This window comes from Lemur catta, chromosome 8, assembly GCF_020740605.2.
Source record: "Lemur catta isolate mLemCat1 chromosome 8, mLemCat1.pri, whole genome shotgun sequence".
Lineage (NCBI taxonomy): Eukaryota > Metazoa > Chordata > Mammalia > Primates > Lemuridae > Lemur > Lemur catta.
In genome coordinates, this window is record NC_059135.1 from 9,018,649 (window position 1) to 9,031,977 (window position 13,329).

Here is a 13,329-nt window from a genome sequence, read left to right on the forward strand (position 1 = left end):
ATGGGTTGACATTTCCCACCAAATTAGGAAAAACTCAGCCATTGTATCTGTGGTCCAGACAGCAGCATGGATGAAGGGATAAATTAGTCAAGGTGCAAAGGTACATGCAACTCTCTTTTAAGGAAGTTTCTCAGAAACTACTTCAGGACATTTCCACCTGTGTCCTATTATCCAGAAGGTAGTGACAGGTGGACATCTAGCCACAGAAGAGGCTGGTAAATATAGTCATTATTCTGTGTGGGTATATGGCTGTGGGAAGTGGACAGGTGGATATCAGGACAACAGGCAGTTTCTGCTACACATCACCAGTGAGTGACGGAGTTCTGACAGGCCCTGGAGCACCTGTCTTCCCATTCTTGGCCCTTCTGCCACACCCCAGCTATTGAGTGTTACAGCAGAGAATACTGGTTAGGAGCTTGGACTTGACAATCAGACTGCCTGGATTCAAATCTCAACTCTGTCATTTACTAGCTTCATAGCTTGGGGCAAGTTGCTTGATCTTTCTATGCCTGTTTCCCATCTGAAAATGGGAAAATTACAGTACTTATCTCATAGGGTTGACGTGGGAGTTAAATGAGTTAATATAGTTAAAACAGTTGGAACAGTGCCTGCTCTGTGCAAGTGTTTGCCATTAACAAACACAGTTTCAGCAGACTGTCCTTTTGAACCCTAACAGAGATGTTCTCAGGCATGCTTCTACCTACCACCTCTTCCCTCAGCTGTCTGCCCCGAGACCTCATCACTGGGTGGCCCAGTAACTGTGTACGTGTTTAGACAGCGTGTGAGCCCTTCCTGATTCCAGAAAGCCCCCTTTTAGATATATCCGGGGTGATGATCCTGAGGGATTCATACAAATGTAAAAGTCGATTGTGTTCCAGGGATGGACTGACAGGCCGGCTTCCTTCCAGTTTCCCTAACCACAGTCTCTGAGTGTACAGGCAACTTGAAATTTCCCCAGAACCATTGCTTACAGGAAGGAAAACCCAATATTTACTGAGCACCATGTGACGTCTTATTTAACCCTACAAAGTAGGAGTCAACACCATTTCGTAGGTAAGGAAATTACAGCAAAAAGTGATTAAGTGCCTTGCCCGAAGTCATACACCTAGTAAGAAGATCCAAACTTTGGTTTTCTGGCTCTGCATTCTTTGCGTTATAAAACCATGTTCCTGCTTCTCTTAGGAAGGTCATTTAGAGGGTGGCTGAAGAAGATGTGAGTCATTTGCAAAAGCATGTCATATGAGTAAGAGGATAACAACTGCATAGGTGATTGGCCCTGTGGAAATATTGGCTCCCTCAAAGCAAAGTCATGACCCTTTCTGTCTCCTTTTTACCAGTCTTCCTTTATACTTGAACCATTCTGTGTGGATTATATTAATATCTGTAACTCAGTATATTGATGTAAAGCTGGAGTGATTACCTTTCTAAAATTCACTTTTTCCTTTATTTTGACTTAATCAATGTCAAATAGGAATTTCTTCTTTTACCAAGACACAAACAGAAGAGAAACATAAGTCACAGTTATGCTTGTGTATCACAGCATCTTTTTAATTGGTCCATCATTCACTTTTCTTCTGTGCATTACAGCAGAGTAGTAAGAGCTTGGCCTTGGTATCCCAGCTCTGCCATCTGCTAGCTGTGTTGACTTGAGCCGCCTCCTTCACATTCTTGTCTAACCGTTTCCCCATCTGTACATCCTACTATTACAGTAGGGTTAAATGAAATAATCCACGTAAAGGCTTAGAACCACCTGGTGTATGTCAGCGCCCAGTGGATATTAGGTGTTGCTATTATTATTATTTTTATTCCATTCATTCATTCATTCATTCATTTATCCAGCCTTGGACTGCGGACTTTTCTAGGAATTTTGATACATGTCTTTTTAGAACCCATAATTATCTTATAAATAAGATAATTTCAGCCCTGATTACCAGGTGAGGCCATGGAAGATGAGAGAGATTGGGACTTGGTGTGCTGGGGTCTCCCAGTTTGCTGAGCATGGTAAATACAGAATTCAAGCACAAGAATCCCAAGTCTGCTTCCCTGTCTCTGCATGCTCCTTGTGTGCATGAGTTTGTTTGGGCTGCCTATCAGAATACCACAGACTGGTTAGTATAAACACCAGAAATTTATTTCTCACAGTTCCACAGACTGGAAGTTCAGGATCAAGGTACTGACAAGATTGATTTCTTCTGAGAACACTTTTTGGCTTGCAGATGGCCACCTTCGTGCTGTCTCTCCACATGCTCTTTTTTTGCACAGACATCCCAGTGTCTCTTTGTGTGTCTGAATCTCTGCTTATAAACACAGTGGTAAGATTCCATTAGGCCCGTGCTAACAACCTCATTTTCACTCAGTCATCTTTCTAAAGGCTGTAACACTAAACAGCAATATTCTGAGGTATTGGGAGCTAGGGCTTGAAAATTTGAATTTTATTCAACCTGAGAAAGCTGATTAAAAATATGAATTTTGGAGGGATGCAGTTTACCCCATGACATTGCTAATCTGATGCTTAAACATCAAAATGGACTCCATTGGGAACAATATTAATATTCAACCCTTCTACTGGGTTCCAGGAGTTCTTAGTATGAATACTTTTCATTTTTATGCTCCTAACTTAGGTGTAAACTTTTTGTTCCCAAATTTTCTTATCTTTGATCCTCCCAAGATATTCTTTCAATCAGGTTCTCACCCATCTTAATCTCAGAGGGTTTTCAGGGACCCAGTTCCTATGATCATTCTCTGTGATCTCAACTAAAAGACACCTATCCCCTTCTGTGGTCATTATTTCAGTTCTCCTGCAGGGAAAAAATTAATTGAAATGTCCTCTTGAATTTGATTTCTGTTTCTGAGTGTTAAAACTTAGAATTTTCTTATTCACCTTGAGCTGCTATTTTGGGTAAACTAGTGCCTAGGCTTGAATGTGCAATTTATCCTGAACCTGAATTTCTTGTAAAGACATCAGTAGGTCCACAAGGGTTAACCTAGGAAAAAAAAAATTAATTACTTTCAGTGTCACATTCAATGAGAAAATTAAATGGACATTTTATATTTTAAATGGCTATGCCACATTTTCTAGACAGATGATAATTAATTTTATTTTATTTTAAAATTAAGAGATTTGAGATATTAAAACCTATTTTTGAAAGTAACATGTTAAACAATGTTGATAACATATAGTACAATCAGAGTAAGATGGAATATATCTGACAAACGATAGAATTATATTCCACACTAGGCTGCCAAGAGACTCTTTGGGGAATTCCAGGATTATTAACACTGATTGTATCGGACATTTTTAGTATGATTTCTAAAATTTAAAAGCTACCAGGAACTTTATAAAATGTTGAATAGCACTGGATTTTCTTGGAGGAGAATTTTCTATTTCTATGTTTCTGTACTGTACAGAGAAATACCAGATGGATTATGCCAATTTATGAGTAGTGCTTCAGATAATTAAATCTGGGATTTATTTTTGTTTGCTTTATATATTCACTATGTCCTTAACAATAAGAACAAAAATCGGCAATATTGCTAGGAGTTCTGTATGAAGATGGGTAAATATAAACTTAAATTTAGATAAAAGTGAAATAGATTATTAGAATACAAATTGCATATGAGTACCTTTAACTTTTATTTCTAAAATTTGAATAATCTTTATTTAATTTTCAAACTGTTCTTAAAGTATTAAAAGAAGTATAGTTTTTAATCCAAAGCATTATGTTAAATACACATACCCACATGTATGCAGCTATATAGAACTGCACATATACATATGTATAATTTTTTAACTTAAATACTGAATCATACAGAAAACAAAATAAAAATTACCTACACAATAAGTACATTTAAAATTCAAAAGTTTAACAACCTTACATAATTTTATATTACATAAAATTTATTTGTGAAGCTTTTTTTTTGTTTGTTTGTTTTTAAGAGACAGAGTCTTGTTCCGTCACCCAGGCTGGAGTGCAGTGGTGTGATCATAGCTCACTGCAGCCTTGAACTCTTGGGCTCAAGTGATCCTCCCGCCTCAGCCTCCCCGATAGCTTAAATTACAGGCATGAGCCACCGTGCCCAGCTCATTTGTTTGAAGTGTACAATTTAATGCTTTTAAGTAAATTTACAGAGTTGTGCAGCCATCACCACAATCCAATTTTAAAACATTTCCATCAACCCCAGCAGGCCTCTCATGCCTGATTGCAGTTAATTCCTCTTTGCAGCCCAGCCACAGGCAACCACTTACCTACTTTCTGTGTCTACAGATTTGCTTTTTCTGCACATTTCTCATAAATGGAATTATATAATACGTAACCTTTTGTATCTGGCTTCTTTCAGCTTAGCATAATGTTTTTAAGGTTCACTCATGTTGTATCTCCTGTCAGTACTTAGTTCTTTTTTATTGCTAAATGGCATTCCATTGTGCAGGTAGACCACTTTTGTTTATCCATCATGGTAACCAACTGTTAACAGTGGCTACTTGTAGAGAAGGGAATGGGGAGCAAGGGGATGGGATGGGAAAGAGACTTCTTCAATATTTACATTTTATATGATTTTAATTTTTAAAATTCGGGATCATGTCTTATTTATTAAAGCAAAGTAAGGAATGTATTCCCCTAGAATATATATAAAATCAGCCCTCTGCCGACCCAAAATACCACCTTCCTTTAGGTAATTGCCATTAATTAATTTTTGGTATCCTTTTAGACTATACATACAGACATACACATGCATACATATAAATATATTTATGCACACATGTATATCTCTGAATAATGATGTATTTTATATGTCAACAAAAAACAGAATTATAGGGCTTAATATTTTAACCCTAGGTTACCAAAGCTCAGAAAAACAAGTTGCCTACCATGCTGGGTTGTGACATATCTGGAGACTATGAATGGATTAATGGGGTTAATCAATATACAATGGAGAAGAGATCTGCAGACTCAGTTTATTAGTTATTATGTGCGAATGTGTTTTCATGTTTTTGAGCCCCTGTGCGTTTTCTCGCAGGATACTTCGGATCCGCTTGTGAGGAAAAGGTGGACCCCTGTGCGTCATCGCCGTGCCAGAACAACGGCACTTGCTACGCGGACGGGGTGCACTTCACCTGCAGCTGCAGCCCAGGCTTCACGGGGCCGGCCTGCGCCCAGCTCGTCGACTTCTGCGCCCTGAGCCCGTGCGCTCACGGCACGTGTCGCAGCGTGGGCACCAGCTACAAATGCCTCTGTGATCCAGGTTGGTGCCACCCATAGGCTGCACATCTCTTTTCCCCCCAATCCCAAAAGACTGTTAGTTTTTCTTTTGCATCTGAGCAAATGTCAGCCCACAGAACGTGTAAATAGAAGTGAATTCTACTCACTTATGGCAAGCTTTCTCGTTTAGACTCATTCTTGGCAGGGTTTTAAAAATACCCTTTCTCCTTTTCGTGAGCAATTCACATTCGTTGTAGAAAAATTAGAAAATATGAGTAAAATGGAGAAAATTAAAGACAAGCTTAAGCTTATAACAGACTAAATATTTTTAACAATTTACTATGTCATTGCACAGCTTTTACTGTAGACCATGTCTTTTGCTACTACTGCATGTTTAAGTTAACAGAATATATTTTTCCAGTTTAATATGCATGAAAAGCACAATGCAGTCTATTCAGAATTGTGTCATCTATTAACATTCTTACTTGGGGCACAGTGTGTTACACCTCTGGCTCCCTGTGTAATCACTGAAATGTTTTATCATTTATTTTCCAAATGCCTTCTGCGTTTGTATTACTGCTTTTTAATTATGGAAAGTTTGATACCCAGAAGTCAGAGTGATTACTAGTCAAAATTTGTGTCTGCACAACCTCCTAGTGCAGTCTGAACAGAATGCACAGGGCAGCCTTTCTTTCCTCTCGTTTGTATTCTGCACGTCTCCATCCTTGCATGAGCTGGCTCTTTAGAATGCTTTCCAGCACAGTGAGTCCCCACACATGTCCCTGGCCAGTCGGCGTGCTGGCCAGCACCTGGCTCTGCTTGACCCTGGCTTTGCTTGTGCAGTGACCTCGTGCCCTCTACCTGGACTGTCTGCTCCCCGTCACCCCCTCTCACCTGGCTAATTTCTCTTTCTGGGCCTGACTCAGACTCTCTTCCCCTGAGTTCCAACAATCACCCACATTAGCACTTTCTTGGTCTTTTAAAACATTATATTAATTATCCTTTTATGTGTCTCTCTCCCCTTTAGGGCTGGGAGGAAATGTGTTTTATTAACAGCTTTTGTATCAACAACAATCGCTGCCCTAAGCTACCACATAGTGAGCATTAATCTTTCCACGGTCTGAGCTGGGTGCCTCCTGTCTGTGGTCCTTTCACTGCTGCATTTAAACCCAGGTTTGAAAGTCCTCTAGGGGTTCAGTCACGTGCCTGTGTCCACACACTCAGGAGGGAGCTGAGGCCAGATTCCAATGCAGGTGCCCCTGGGCCCACCGTCCCAGTCCTGCCCCAGAACTTCCAAAGGGTGTGTCTCATACCCACAAATAATTTCAAGGAGTTAGTGGGAAATGCAACTTGGCATTTGAAGGGTTTTGAAAAGCTTTTTTCCACATAGACTTTTAATTCTCTGATTTTCTAAGCAATTGATATTTTGCCAAATGCCTCTTTCCTCTCTGCTCTGAAATAGAGGGAATGGGCTGTTTAATCTGCTTGGTAACAGTGTTAGCAGTCAGGATTCTCCCAAGAAACAGGACGGGGGTTGGGGGAGGAAGGGAGGGAGGGGCAGAGAGAGAGAGATTGATTTATTTTAAGGAATTGGCTCATGCAATTGCAATTGTGGAGACCGGCAAGTCCCAAATCCCTAGGGGAAGCCGGCAGCCTGGAAACTCCGGCAGGGTTTCTGTGTCGTGTTTTGAGACTGAATTCCTTCTTCTTCAGGAAACCTCAACCTTTGCTGTTTTGCGCTTAAGGCCTTCAACTGATTAGGTGAGGCCCACCCACACTGTGGGGGTATCTGCTTTGTTCAAAAATCTATTGAGTTAAATGTTTATCTCATCGAAAAAATACCTTCATAGAAACATCTAGACTAGTGTTTGAACAAATAGCTGGGAACCCTGGCCTAGCCAATTTGATACCCAAAATGAACCATCACAGCAACATTTTTGGGTTTCCTATAAACCTTGAAGTGAAGGAGTTTCTCCAATTCGACATAGGACGTGAGGCTACTTTTCAGGGTTTACACCCATCCTCTCTGGTCAGAGCCCTGGCGGAGACGGGAATGGCTGCCCCCGCCGGAGGGCCCAGTTTTCTTCCGTGTGGATTGGGACGCATGTGCCCTGGAGCTGGGCGTGCTGAGGAAGGAGGCGGCGTGGTGCTAGGCCCTGACCTACTGGGAGTGCTGGTCACTAAGACACCTTGGTGTTTGCAAGCTAAATGAGCTGCGGTTGTGCTGGGGAGGATGACGTCCTACTCACGTACTGACTCACGAGCACGCTGTCCCCAGCGCTCTGCCCTGGATGTCCAACACGCGGTGGTGTTACTCCCCTCAGTGAAATCCTTCTGTCGGGAACTCCCTCGGTACTTCATGACCCGTCTCCTGAGAGTTCTGTTTCCCGCAGTGAAGCCCCACAAAGAAGAACCAAATACTGTGAGACCAGAAAACAACTTTGTTTTCTCCTCCCCTTCTCCTCTGATTTCCTTTCTTAACCACATGAAACTTTTCCTTGTATTTCGTTGATTTATTTTTAAAGCTTTAAATTGAATTTCATTATTTAAAGATAAATATTGCTCTTTAGTAATACTAAGTAGAGTTTTTCAACATGTGAGAGGAAGCTTAATAGAAAATATACTGCCTCGTGTTTTTCTTTCCATAATGGGAGAGGTAGCCAAGAGTGGTGAAAAGAACCTGTCTCGAAGATCCCCACTTACTAAGACTGTGAAATTTATAGGGCATCCCTGGGCCTCAGTTTCCTTCTCTGTTGGAAAAGAGAGGGGAGTTATGTGTGAGAGCGTTCAGTGATAGGCAGGTAGCACATTTCCTGGCATGAGGTAGTAAAAGCCATTCTCTTTTCTTTACACCCGTGGAGACTCCAACAGTGTCCTGAAGCCACAAAGGGGTGAAATAGCTCTTGTTTAAGTTCCACTTTCCCCTCTCTCTGCTCTCTGCTAAAACTTCATTCATGTCTGCACGGAGCATTTAACTTGGCAACCACCTACGGTCCAGCAGTAGCCCCTAAGTAGCCTTGCACAGCCTGAAGACATGCATCTTCCACTCCATAAATGAACATGACACCTTCGTTGATTAGGCAGTCTCCGTGTAGAGCCCTGGAGTTCTGTACCGGCTCTCTCCTTGAACTTGGGAGATGAAACTGCCTTCAGAGAGGATGCTTTCTGAGATCGTTAGGTGACTGTATAAGATAAAAAAAGGCATCTTAACATCTAGCAAGACGTCACATTTTAAGAGGCGAACATGACAAGTCTGTGAATGGGAAATTTCTCGTTTTAATCTTTTGGAGCACACAATTGCTTTACCACCAGTTTGCATAAGAGAAGACTCTCACGACAACAGGTGAAATTGGGTATCTAGCTAGGAGTGGCAAGTCTGATCATCTTTAAAGATTGCAAATGGATCTCATTTCATAAAATGGCAGCAGATTGAAATCATGTCAGGTTGATAATTAGTTCCCATCTGACAGAATGCCATTTCGATTACTGCAAATCAGATTTGCCAGGTGCTTTCTTTTCCAACCTCATTTTTAGCTTATCAGGCTAGGGATTTCTGATGGGATTTTAATATTAAATAATAAAATGTCAGCACTAAGTAATCACTGAAATGTTATCTTCCGGTGACAGTGCTAAGTGATAGGCCACCCATTCTCTAAAGAATTACAAATTAAAATCTCCTGAAGACTGGAGAAAGTGGGAACTTGGAGCTGCTACAAACACTGTCAGGCGCAATGTGCCCTTGCCCTTGGAGGTGGGAGCCACGGTTTTTCACATGTTCCCAATACAGTGGTGGCATCTGGAGATGGCTAGCTGGAGAATGAATGCTGTAGATGGCTGGTACTGGAAGGAGTCTCCGGTAGGAGGGGAGATGGTTTGCCCGACTTCATTGATCTTGGCCCCTGCCTAATGGACTTGAGTTATTTACTCTAAACTTGTGAATTGAATTAACCCTGCCGTTACAGAATGTGCCTTAAATGTTACTGTTAAAGGTATTTAAGGTACAGGGTATTAGAGGATTTTTACACAGAAAAACATGTATCAGTTTTTATTTTTATAAATAATGTCTTAGATGCTTGTCAATTCAGTGGCAGCTGAGATCCCAAGACTAGACATGGGACAGTTGCCAACCAAGTTCCGCTGCCAATTCTTCTCCACCAAATGGCTGGTAACTCCATTAGATCATCCAGATATATACTAGACTGTAAAATGAAAGAAGTGTAGACTTTTTCCAAGTGAGATTTTTTCTGAAAGAAAATTATTTTCATAGGAATTTTATATACTATTTTTTTTTCTATTTTCTACATATGCCTTGCATGTGAGCTGCATTTCTTGTCCGTATAGCCCAAAAGACACAGCTGGCATTTCTTCCTTCTGTTAAACTCAGACCAGGCAATATCAGTACTCTGACAGTATCTGCTTTAAACAGAATCAAACATAAGACTTATTGGTCAAGATTTTAAGAGCAATTGAACAGTAATAAAGAAATTAAGTTCACCTGCAAAGATATGAAACCATTTAGCTCACTAATGAATACCTAAATGCATTTAGATTCTTGGATAAGTGCAGTGGACAACTTTCATCTTTTATTAACCAGAAAATTTTATCTGGTTCACCAGGATGAAGACGTTCTTGTGTTTAACATGCTCTAGGAGGTTTCTGATCTGCATATCACATTATTTTTGAGAGTTATAGATTGAATTGAATGTATTATCTCTTTTCCCCAGATCCCAATCGTATTATCATACCCTTCCTTTTTTAATATTCTAAAATATGACACCTGTCCTCACCGTCTGGATCCCAAGTGGAATCCTGTCTGCGTGGCTGCATCTGCACATTTCTTTTTTTCCTCTGAATTACCCAAATTAAAGCCTTAGGGGTCCCTGGACTCCATTCTCACCTTTGTTCCCTATGTTCAACTGACAACTGAGCCTTGATGATTCTGCTCCTCAGATAAATGTTAAATTCATCCTTCCACCATACAAATTCAAGCTCCTATTTCCACTTGCTAGATTTCCTGTCTTTTAAACTCCTCTTGACAATAATATAACATATACCAAATACTATGAGAATAATCTATCTGAAACACGTATCAGTTGCTTCACTCTTCACAATCTGTACGCTACCTAGGAGAAAGTTTAAATCTCTACATTGACAAAAACACAAAACAAAACCACTTTATAATTTGGTCTAGGACAAAAACAAGGTCATCATGCAACCCACAAAATGCCAAACATCCCCTTTTTTCTCAGTTCTTAGTGTCAAAAACATTGAGTGACAGCTGTTTCTTTAACAATTACAGCTTTGCTTTGCTCTAGCCTGCCCTCTCTATAGGTATGAATTTTTGAGGTACCCAAGCATAGAATTGCTCCTGCTTTCTGACAGTATCCAACATCCACTCTAGAGTGAATCCTCCCCAAATAACCCAACCAGAGATCAAATCCTATAATAAATCCTGTCTAACACTTCTTACTGAGACACTCCATGGTTCCCAATGGTGTGCATTCTCCCATACTGCAATGAATAAGAAACCTAGCTTGGTCTGCTACAGGTGTGTCCCTGGTGGCCCTTGGTTGGAGGGCATTGACAGAGCTTAATTGATTAAAATGCTCAAAGAGTATTGAGGATGACAATTGAGTTTTCACATTAACAATAGTTCAATGAGAATTTCTAATGAGTTGGACATTGAAATATTGTTTGGATTTATACGTGGAAGGGCACTATGAGCCCTGGGTGTGAGGAATTCAGAGAAGAGCAGTTGGCTGCGGGGTAAGAAGCGTCAGATGCAGTCATGGATGGTAAGGCCAAAAATGCTCATGGGGCAGACTGGGGGAGAGCATAGGTGCTAAGGAGTTTGGACAGTGAAGACCTGGGGATGTTTCACATTAGCGGGTGTATGTGAACTGATACGTGTTTCAGACAGATTATTCTCGTGGTATTTGGTATATGTCATAGTGAAGACGAGTGTAAAAGATAGAAGATCTAGCAAGTGGAAGTAGGGGGTTGGATTTGTGCCAAAGGGATGGATTGAACATTTATTTGTGGAGTAGAATCATCAGGGATTAGTTGTCAGCTGAACGTAGGGAACAAAGGTGAGAATGCAGTCCAAGGACCCCTAAGGCTTTAATTTGGGTAATTCAGAGAAAAAAAGAAATGTGCAAAAGGAGCCTCTTTAGGTGCTTGGGTACAGCCCGCCAAGCAAGATGGATACGCCAGTAAGGGGTTGTTACTTGGGGCCAGAACGTGGGAAGGAGGCTGAAACCAGGGAAATGAGTATGGAGTTCCTGTTGTATGGGTGCTAGAGAAAGTCATGGAAATATCCAGATTAGTGAGGGTAAAAGGAAGGGGAACAAGTTAAGGAGAGAGTTGGACAGTTCTTGCTTTGGGGTGGGAGCCAGAAGCAGCCACAGGAGGTGGTGGAGGAGCCGTCACTGAGCCGGGAGTTGCGGGTGTGGGCGCTGCCATGGGAGTTGGGGGAGGCGGGAGGGAGGGCGCTGCCCAGGGCATGAGGGGCTGAGTCAGGCTCGTCCAGACTCTGGGATGCTGAGGTGTCTGTCCCGAGGGTGCTCCAGAACCGCTGCACAGCGTTCTCCATCTCTACTTTGTCTGATGGTAAGTTTCAAAAATTCAGGTAGCATCCATGACATTTGCCTTCTTTGGGTAGTGACCTGAGGGATAATACGAGGGGAGGAAGGACACTGCTAATGAGTCAAGGGCACTGGCTGGTGGAGCATATGGAATTTTTATGAGATTCCTGATGTTAAAAATCTGCTCACGAGGCTGCTTTTCCACCTCACTTTAAGTGGCTGATCCATATGTATGACAGTGTTAAGGAACTGGCCTTTAATTATCAGGGATTGCTACTCCCACTGCACCCTGACTTCCCCTAAGCGTTCAGACTATTCCGAACTCATTCTTGGCTGACCTAATGTTGAAAAGACATGAGATTCACCTACTAAAAATAGGAGTTAGTATAGTCTGTGACGACAGCAGAAATCATTTTACATCATCTTACCTGGAATGAAAGTTGCAAATGGCAGCTGATAACAACTTATGTCGCTAACCTATGCGTTTCTGGGGACAGCTCTATTCGAAGCCCTGCCAGCACATAATTGTAGAACATTCTTGTCAAACTCATGGCCCTGGAGATCAGATGGGGACTTATCTAAAAATATTTTGTAATGAAGCCATTGGCTCTTGTTTTGTGGTTGGAAATTATTATGATCCAATTGCTAATGTTCTTTCAGCTGTTGAGAATGTCTGAGAATCTGGAATTTAGACCTGAAATCTTGCATGCCTTGTATTTCTTCCTTGGTGTGATGGAAAGGGCCTGAGCTTAGACTTGAGAAGAGGCAAACTTAAGTCCCAGCTTTGCCCTGAAACAGCTGTGCAGTTGGCCTCTACTTCTTTAAAATGGGGGTAAACACAGCTGGCTTGTACAGCTTGGAAGTGATATATGTGTGGTCATCCACTCTGAAACCTGTAAAATGATGGAGCAGTGGTACAAATGTCAGTTATTCTTTTTCCTGGGAAAGACCATTGAGGAAATTATTAAATGTGTGTTCTGATTCTTTTCATATGAGGTTCAAGTTTAGAGTTGGCCTGGAGGTGGGATCAATTTTCACGGCCATAGTGGGCATGCTTGAATAATGGGTACATGTCCAACTTCTGAAGGGATTAATGAATTGCTTGCTGCCTTGACCATGGCTTTTTGTGCCTGCAGTGATGAATATTTAAGTACCAGGTGCTGGGGAAAGCTCTTGGACTACACTGGTCTCTGAACTCCCCATGGTCCTTATGAAGGGGACCATGGTTGTTGCCATTTCTCTGCCCGTGACTATAGAGCTGGGTAAGGATGAAGCTGGGATTTGCACCCAGGTAATGGGGATCCGGAGTCTCTGTTAGCTTAGAGTAATCGGAAGTGGGGTTAAAAGCTGACCTCAGCTCACCAAGGGCAAATAACTGATGGAAAGATGAAACATTTCACCAGATTTTCTAAGAGGCAGTTGTCTTAATAGCCACTTCAAAGTGACACATTAAATTGGGATTCATCAGCCTCATTGATTTAGCTCTGCAGACCCCAGGAATGCCTTTATCTAGTTTGGCTTTGCCTAGAGTGGCTTCCATCTATGAG

General features: G+C 41.5%; 1 protein-coding gene across 1 annotated transcript in view; it reads left to right on the top strand.

Moving 5' to 3' along the window:
* The window catches only part of DNER (delta/notch like EGF repeat containing), a 273,010-nt gene that overhangs the window by 204,982 nt on the left and 54,699 nt on the right, over nucleotides 1–13,329 (top strand). The window contains exon 8 of the mRNA XM_045559043.1: nucleotides 5,017–5,241. Coding sequence (XP_045414999.1) covers nucleotides 5,017–5,241 — 225 coding nt within the window. The remainder of the gene's footprint in view (nucleotides 1–5,016; nucleotides 5,242–13,329) is intronic.